General features: G+C 34.9%; 1 protein-coding gene across 1 annotated transcript; it reads left to right on the forward strand.

Moving 5' to 3' along the window:
• The first annotated feature begins 5489 nt into the window (after positions 1–5489).
• Positions 5490–9603, forward strand: LOC103415804 (UDP-glucose 4-epimerase GEPI48). The gene is made up of 9 exons (XM_070823578.1): positions 5490–6210; positions 6650–6699; positions 6799–6934; positions 7167–7268; positions 7421–7648; positions 7904–7982; positions 8235–8317; positions 8900–8991; positions 9070–9603. Exons 1-9 carry the CDS (start codon positions 5911–5913, stop codon positions 9152–9154), a joined length of 1155 nt encoding a protein of 384 aa, XP_070679679.1. The 5' UTR covers positions 5490–5910; the 3' UTR covers positions 9155–9603.

The following is a 9603-nucleotide window of genomic DNA, read 5'->3' on the forward strand; positions in this document are numbered from 1 at the left end:
GACCGGAAGAAGAGAAGAGAATATTTATGGACCGAAACCTTTGGGCTTGATTGGGCCGGATTTGGGCCTTATTTGGGCCTTATTTGGGCCTATGAGCTTTGTAACTTTGGGCTACCGGACTCAATCATTTGGTTTACGACAGGGAATGATTTGTCGTATTTGAGGATTATGGGCTGTAAACAGGTGTGACATTTGGCTTAAGTGTGATTAATTATTGATGAGGAGCTGTAATGTGCATTAGCCAGCCACGTTTGTCGTAGTGCACAGTACATATTATTATTATTATTATTATTATTATTATTATTATTATTATATTTGTTATCTAGTTTTATGTGATGAAGGTCACAAATGTGTGTGAATTGAAATGTCAGAGAAAGGTCTTTGTTACATTTGTGTTGTCGGTTAAACGCGTATGTTACAGTACCCTGAATTTTGCTGCCAAACAATCAACCTGAACAAGTGATTCACATTGACTCAGATCTAGCGGCAGAATCAGGATTCGGATTCAAATTGTGGGGGTCAAAGTGTTGAATGTTTAAGCTTTTTAGAAGAAAAATATGTTTTTATATTGTTCTGCGGGTTCGTTGAATATTTGGTGGGTTTGTAGTCGTGAGACGAGTTATGTTGTACATAAGTTAACAGATTTTGACTTTTGTCGAAGCAATCTGTTGAGTGTGGTCAAGAGTAATTGTCGACGCAACATGATGAATACTACCAATATATGTTTAGCAAATATTATATCAAACAATTAGTTGGAAGGTTCCCAGAGATTGTTCGCAATCGTGTTTCTAGGCCTCCGAGTCATCTAATGACCACCTTGGTTCCTATGTGGACCCGCCCTCTGCTCAGATCCACAATCTTATTATGTTGGCAAATTATTTGACAAGAGAATATTCTATGCAATCAAATAATATAACAAACGGTATTGACATTTCACAGGTAATCAATGCCAAACTATTTTGACAAATTGTGAAATTCAACACAAGAATCAAGATAATCAATGCCACTAATTCAACTATGTTGATTTGGAATGCTACATACTCACATAGTCTTATTTTAGGCGCATAGAAGAAAATATATGTGAAAAATTTTCACAAACTTTATACGTTAATAGTTTTTATACTTTCTAAATGTTTCAAGTGACTTATGCACACTTTTATTTTTTTCGTTTATGGTGGCGGATCCAAGATTCAAATTTTGGATGGCCCCAGTTTTAAAGGTCCGAAGTTTTTTAGATAGAAATTAGAGCTCAAAATGCACAAATTTTTTTTTTCTAGTTTATTCACTGAAGCATTGTCGAACACTTAATTAATGATATCGAGATAATTTGTCGTGTCGTTCACGCAACCTGTCGAGATATGTCTTGCAAGTATTACATCAAACACTTGGTAAGTACAAAAGGACCCATACAAAAGATTCGGGCAGTCCTCAAAGACCTTCACAAGTATATTTTTTAAAACTCCAAGTGGTCCTCGAACCACCTAGGTCCCAGTGCGCATTCGTCTCTGCTCGTTTTTGTATATTATGTTTATCTCAGTCATTTGATCATCCTTTGTTTTATTCGATCTAGCAGTTGAAAGTTACCGTAAGTAGCAGCAAAAGAGTGTAAAAAAAATCGTTCTTGAAACAAAGAAAATAAAAGAATGTTAGAGAATGTGGAGTTATTGTGTATGAGAATGTGCCAATATGGTAATCACAATTCCACGTGGAGATTCGAATCCTTATTCTTCTTCCTTTTTGTCAATACTCCCACAATCCACATGGAGATTGATACAATGTGACGTCATTTATTCTTAAATATGTTTAGAACCTTTGAATTTTGATTAGTTTAAATCCTTCGAATTGCCACTTAGTACTACGGTATAGTGATATTCCTTTTCGTTTGTAAGTAAAAGGTCTTAGGTTCGATTTTCGTCAAAGACGATTTTGAATCACATTATTATTAACTCATTGTGAGACTAAGTTCACCATCTCCCCTTCGTGTAAATAATATTACTTGTTCAAAAAAAAAAACTTCGAATTTTGATTAGTTTAGATCCTTGAAATGAAGTAAGTAGCTTCCATTCCACGAATACTTTATAGTAAAATTAAAATATTTAATTATTTATCTCCTTCTCCTTTTACCCAATTTACGCCGCATTTTTTTTAGTACTATACTTGCTTCTTACTTCTTTTCTTAAATCTTTGACGTTAAAATAGTTATTAAATGGGCAATGGAAAGAATAATATTCAAATACGAAACCAGATGACTTGCTAAGCTAGGGTATAAATACGACCATCTTTAAGTATGATTTGTTAATTTATCTTGGTGATATAATTTATCAATTAGAATTAGACATGTGTGGTTTACAAATATATTGATGAATTTTATGAATAATTTTACGTCGTTTCAAGTGAAAAAGGATTAAAAATTCACAATCTGAAGTATATAATTTACATTCTAAGCAAATTGAACTACATACCTCTTGACGACCCTTTTACGTCAACTCAGTTTCGCTAACTTTTTGCCTTACTTGGTGAATAAATATACGTTGAGGAGCTTATTTATAATTGTATGTCGTTCCAGGTAAAAACTAAAAATTCACAATCTCAAATACATAATTTACATTTTAAATCGATTAGGTTTCAGCTATTTAATACCACGGTCTAGTGACATTCCTCTTAACTTATAAGTAAAGAGTTTTATATTTGATTCTCGTCAAATACAAATTTGAATAACATTAATGCTAACCCATTATAAGGTTAAGATAATATTTAAAAAAATAATAATCGATTGAGTTACAATCTTCTTAACAATCCTTTTAGGCGGCCTTAGTTACGTAGACTTTTTGGCTTACTTGGTGAATGGATAAAGTTCGTAGAATTTTATAACTTCTTCCATGTTGAGTGGGGTGGTGACAATGTCATGATCTATCTACCTGCTTCCTGAATATTCACGATTTTGACATTGTTGTTGCAGTTACGTGTCCTGCACTTCCACAAAAAGCCATACACTTCCTTGTGACTCACAATTTCAAAGTTATCCAAAAAGCCACCCAATACTTCCAAAACTTGAAAAGATATATCCACCCCCACTTTTCCTTTTTTTTTCTTTTCCTTTTTTGGAATTCTTGGATACTGAAGTAATTTCATGATGTATTTAAGACTCGTTTAGAAATGTAATTAAAATAAATGAAAAAGTTTTTATTCTTTAGTTCTAAAATTATTTAAAGTGTTTTTCTTTTCACTGGTATGTAAGAGGTTTTAAGTTTGATTCTCGTCAAAAGCAAATTTGACCACATTATTGTTATCTCATTGCGAGACAAAGCCCACTCCTCCTCCTTAATGTAGATAATATAGTTTGTTAGAAAAAGATAATAATAAGAAGCACTAGTTTTCAACGTATTTAGGGCTCGTTTGGAAGTGCAATTTATATAATTGAAAATACTTTCAAAGAAAATGTTTTTGTGTTCCAAAAACATTTGAAAGACTTCTTGCAACAAACACCAATTATGTGTTTTTTTCCAGGATATACTTCAAGTTCTTTTCCAAGATTCATTTTAATTTTTACTAAGGATTGGTTCCAAAAATATTTTTACCTAACACGTTTTTTTAGCTATTTTAAAAACGCTTCCAAACGAACTATTAAACACTATCATTGTTGGGTGTGTTATTAGTTGTTAACATACTAAAAAGTGATTTTTACCTTTTTAGAATGATTTTGGCATTATTATTGTACTCTTGGCTCTAAAAAGCGAATCAAAAAATTGAAACGGAATTAATTGAGATATCTTCAATATCTAGAATATGTTCTTCAACTTTTAGCCATGAAAAATGAAAGAGAATAAATTCTTGATATCAATCACTTATGTAAACATCCAAGCATCATTTCATTTAAATTTAGATAAAGCTAATAAAATTATATTCTTTTTATATATGGTGCAAAATCGACTGAGATAATATTCACAATGTGACATGTTGACATAGTGTTTTATGAGCTCATTTATATTAGGGAATTTTAACGAAAAGCTCCTGGTATTATTCATTTTAACGAAAAATCACATTTTTATGCTAAAAAGTCAATCATGGTACTGTTCACTTCACCATTTATTTTATCCTTATCGTTAAAACTCAAAGTTTTTAAGCCATTTTCATTAGTTTTCCTTTATTATTATTAATATTAATATGTAAACTTAATATGAAAATGATCAACCTTATGGCTGGTATGGAATGCATAACGCTTATGTTAGCTAGCACATCATGTGGTGTTACATCCACTTACAATAGTTTTGGAGTCATTATATGGCAATGAATAATACAATGTTAAGGGCTCGTTTGAAAATGTTTTCATAATGGTTGAAAGTGTTCTTGAAATCAATTCATATTAAAATGACAAGTGAATCCTGAAAAACGCTTTATTGCTTCATGCAAGGAGCACATAATTGATACTTCTTGTAGAACACTTTAAGTGCTTTTGCAAACCAAAAAAATATTTTTACTAAAAGCGGTTTCAATCATCTTAAAAAAAGTTATAGGTGAATAACATACGCACAATAATCCCAAAGCCTATATGTTGTAGGACAACAAAAACAGAAGCATTTACCGTGTTTTTGGTAAGAGGTTTTTGAGAAAAAAAGTACGATATTCATTAAGATTGATATAGAATACGTACAAATAGTAGGATAGGGTACATACTTAATGGCTGAAAACAGAAGCATCTACGATGTACCCGAAGCCTGCATCTTGAAAAGAATTTGGAGTGCTTCTTATAAGAAACACTAACACATAATTAGTGTTTCTTGCATAATGCACTTTAAGTACTTTTGAAACTCAAAAACACTTCTCGATAAATACTTTCAATCATTTTAAAAGAGTTTCCAAATGAGCCCGAAATAGTTAGTTGTTAGCAGGAGGAAAGAAGCCTCAATGGTTTCCCTTGGAAAAAAAAATGTTAAACTAACTAGTTCTTGGTGGTTAGACAAAAAGAAAAAACTAGTTCGTAGTGTAATGAAATTGTAAAAAGTTCCCAATAAGGATCATATTCACACTCCCTTTGTTGATAAAGAATATTCGAAAGGAAAAGAGTTTTTAAAATCGATTCCATGAAAAAATAGGATGATGCTAAAGAGATTATTCACTTAAATCATATTATGTAGCGGGTTATGATTCGACTTCCTTTTTTAACCATTATAAATTAAAACTAATCATCGACAGTAACATCATCTAATTTATAAAATATAGCTTAAAAAAATAATTCCATAATATTTTCCTAAAAAACGTGACTTTTCTCATCATTCATTTCATTTTCCGTAGTGTCAAACATTAAACAGTTCTCCTTAAACAAGGTCAAATTATGTCAATTTCTTTCTTTGTCTCAAATATAGTAACGTTAAACGCCATAATTAATTTCCCAATCTCACCCAATCAATGCCAGCGATTACCCAAGAGATCATGGGCCCAACCTTAAACTCAATCAATTAATCCCAGATTTTTTTTTAATCCCAGATTTTAACCTAAAACAAAAGCAGTCACCAATCACCGCCCGCCGCCTCCTCCTCCGCCTCCGTAACTTTACACCCAAGTCCTCGCCATCACTCCGCTGGTGGACATGTGAGTCTTCGAACCTTCACAAAGCCCCACCCCACCCGAGATCGCTCCACGTGTCAGATCTGGTCCACCCCGAAACCGCCTTTTTAATTTCTTTACGTTTTTTAATCATTTAATTACTCCAAAATTTCAGTTACTCCCTCTCCCACAGACAGAGAGAGAGAGAGAGAGAGAGAGAGACTTTAAACTGCTTTTTTGCTGCTTCTTCTTCGTCCTCCTTCTGGAAAATTAATTAATCAATTAATTAATTAAATTAATTGTTTAATTAAAGTAACCGCTGGCGACTGGTACCATTGGCGATTCCTATATATTGGTCTTCTTTTCATGCTTTTGCTGCGGCACCCAAAGATCTTCACGCTTTCCAGCATTCCCACCACTTCTTCTTCCTCCTCTGCCTCGTGTACTGCGCTGTCGTTTGACAGCCCTAATTCGCTTGCTTCCATGGCCAAGTGCATACTGGTCACCGGCGGTGCCGGTTACATCGGCAGCCACACCGTGCTTCAGCTTTTACTCGGCGGCTTCAAAACCGTCGTCGTTGATAATCTCGACAACTCCTCCGAAGTCGCCATTAACCGCGTCAGGGAACTCGCTCGTGAATTCGGCAAAAACCTCTCCTTCCACAAGGTTTGGGTTTTGAATTTTTGTGTTTAATTTTGATAATCGGGTGATTGTTCGTTTAATTTGATCAGTTGTAGTTTCGAATTTTCAATTGGCAGAAACCGACACTCTGGGTTTTTGGACTGAATATTTATACCCAAGTTTCAGAAATTGGTATTTTAATTGGCTTGGATAAACAACAAAAATATATACAATTGGGTTACTTCTAATTTTCTGTTTTGGTGGGTATTTTTGGAGAACTGTAATTCTGCTTTCTGGGTTTCCAAGTTTGTGTTTTTATATTTGAAAATTTGGGAAATTTAGGAAATTTCTTGATGTTTGTGCCTTGATATAACTGCTGCGAAAGTTATGCAGAACTGAGGTATCATATTAGACAGACATACTGTTTCATTGATTCATGGATGATCATGATTTATCATAACTCTGTTTCCAATTCCACCTGCAGATGGACCTCCGGGACAAAGCGGGACTCGATAATCTCTTTTGTTCAACACCGTAAGCATCTTCACCTAAAAGCGCCCCCAATCTTGACTTTGCCATCTAACTTATGGTGTTCCTGTTGTAACCTCCCTTGTTCATCTCTCCAAATTGCAGATTTGATGCTGTCATACACTTTGCTGGACTCAAAGCAGTTGGTGAAAGTGTTCAGAAACCATTGCTTTACTATAACAACAATTTAATTGGGACAATTACTCTGTTGGAAGTCATGGCTGCCCATGGATGCAAAAAGGTTATCTCTTATGTTCCTTCAGCCTTGATATAATTTTGATTGCATATACCTTGTTTATCATTTTCTAGTTCCCAAATTTTATAGATGGTACTTCTTCGGAGAATTTTTTAAATGCATTTTCTAGTTCCCAAATTTTATAGATGGTACTTCTTCGGAGAATTTTTTAAATGCAGATTTTGGATGTATATGATCGTTCATTGACACGGGTTTCGCATACTTTGAATGTTTTCAGCTTGTGTTCTCATCTTCAGCAACTGTTTATGGTTGGCCGAAGGTGGTCCCATGTACAGAGGACTTCCCACTTGCTGCAGCAAATCCTTATGGACGAACGAAGGTATAATATGGCCATAATAATGTACATCTAGTTCAAAATGTCTGGTTAAGTTCTCAGTGAGGGCATCACTAGCAGTTTCTTTGTTCAGAAGATGTACCTTTTGTTCATCCCCTGTATATTTTTCTATGAGGTCTAATGAGGTTATCTTTCAGCTTTTCATTGAAGAAATTGCTCGAGATATTTACCGCTCAGACTCTGACTGGAAAATCATATTGCTGAGATATTTCAATCCAGTCGGTGCACATCCTAGTGGCCTTATTGGTGAGGATCCCCGTGGGATACCAAACAATCTCATGCCATTTGTGCAGCAAGTTGCTGTAGGCAGGCGTCCAGCCGTGACAGTGTTTGGAACTGACTATAATACCAAAGATGGTACTGGGGTATGTATTCATTTTAGCCTTTTGCTTTAAGCAATTTTTTTCATGTCTGCAATAACTTGGTTGGGCTCCGAATTTATATGGATGTTCAGTTTACTTGATTACTTGAGATATATCTCGAATACTTCCATCTTTGTTCTGGTATTGATTAATCATGAATTATGGGGATTTAGGGTGGTATCATTTGGTTTTTCTATTTGTCTTACACTGAATACTTTTTTTGGAGGTTTAATTCTGATGGTGTTTGTTCCTTTTCAGGTACGTGATTATATTCATGTATGTGATTTAGCAGATGGTCACATTGCTGCATTGCACAAGTTAGATGAGGATACTATGGGTAGGGGTTCTATATCACCATTTTCTTTGTCTGTGATACTTGTCTTGTTTCTGTTAGTTTGACCTGGAGATTATTTTATGCAAGACCACACCCTCAGACTATTTAAAATTTTTTGCCTCAAATGTGATGTTTTGGTGTTTATTTATCTCATGCTAATGTGGTTCAGATAAATTTCAATATTGAACTTTCACATTTTATTTTGCTTTTGTTTCACAGAGATGATGAATCTATTAACACACTATTAATCCACAGGTTGTGAGGTGTACAATTTAGGAACGGGTAAAGGAACATCAGTCTTGGAGATGGTTGCCGCATTTGAAAAGGCATCTAGAAAGGTTTGTTTTTGCAAATATTTCCCATTTACTTCCCTCGCTGTCCTCCTGGTTCCTAGAAACATTTCCGTGCTTAGAAACATCGGTTGTTGATTGATTTCTGGACCCTAATCTGCTGTGACAATTGTGCTGCATTTAAAATTGGGGTCTCATTATGCGAGTGTGTTCTGTACGTCACTGTAATTTTGTTTTGGATAGAGGTGACTTGTGTCTGCATAGTGAAACATTTCCGTGCTCAGAGTTTTGACATGAGATGGTTACCACAGTGGTTTTGAGCTTTGTCCATCTGACAAGGAACTTTTTCGTTTCCCTTTATTAGAAAAATTCAAACCCAAGACTACACGCACTCAATCACTTAACCACCCTCAACCCCCTGGGAGCCTAAGAATGGCTATTCTAAATAAGCAAATACTAGAATTTATATAGTTAATATTGTGTTCAATTCTTTTGATCGACTAACTCTTTGGAAGAATATCTGACCTTGTTCCAGTTCCACAGTATACAGAAAAGGCTTTTATTAGTTTGGTTATGTTTGACCATTTATTATTTTGGTTAAGCTTATTTGTGTACTTGTTAATATTTCAGAAACTTCCTGTTCTCACGTCTGGGAGGCGTCCTGGAGATGCGGAAGTTGTCTATGCATCGACAGAAAAGGCGGAGAGAGAGCTGAACTGGAAGTGAGTACCTAGTGTTTGTGAAAAAATTATGCAGTGTGCCATCAACCCTTATATCTTACATTTGTAATTACCTTGCAGGGCGAAATATTCCATTGACGACATGTGCCGGGATCAGTGGAACTGGGCTAGCAAAAATCCATATGGCTATGAAACTTCAGACTAGCAATTGAGAGCTGATAGTTTCATATGCCTTATATGTTAGTTTAGTGTTTATCGACAGTGGAACTAGACTAGCCAAAAATCCGTATAGCTTTGGACAAGCAGACTCTAAGCAACTAAAAGGTGATAGTTTCATATGCTTTATATTTAGGTTTAGTGGTCGTCATCTCTCACCCTCGATGTAAAGGTTTAGTGGCCTTGCAGAGATTAGGTTCTTTCTCTCATGAGCTTCGATCGTAGATCTTTAAGCTGTAGGTCACAGCGGTGTTACGATTCGGGCCAGTTAATGTTATGTTTTGGTTTTACAGTTTTACTTGATCATCACAGTTTTAGTAGTACAGTTCTAACCAATCGCTGTTACTTATGCTCCTGCATGTATTTTGAATAATAAAGTCATGAGATCGGACCGCTTTTTACCGTTATTTGCAATACATGAATTCGGAATTTCCAGAA

Source organism: Malus domestica, chromosome 06 (assembly GCF_042453785.1).
Source record: "Malus domestica chromosome 06, GDT2T_hap1".
Lineage (NCBI taxonomy): Eukaryota > Viridiplantae > Streptophyta > Magnoliopsida > Rosales > Rosaceae > Malus > Malus domestica.

Excerpts from the sequence above, each read along its gene's own strand:
- LOC103415804 (XM_070823578.1), top strand. The coding sequence starts at position 5,911 with ATGCTTTTGCTGCGGCACCCAAAGATCTTCACGCTTTCCAGCATTCCC. Across the intron at positions 6,211-6,649 it reads AAAACCTCTCCTTCCACAAG|ATGGACCTCCGGGACAAAGC; the intron begins GTTTGGGTTTTG and ends TTCCACCTGCAG. Across the intron at positions 7,649-7,903 it reads ATACCAAAGATGGTACTGGG|GTACGTGATTATATTCATGT; the intron begins GTATGTATTCAT and ends GTTCCTTTTCAG.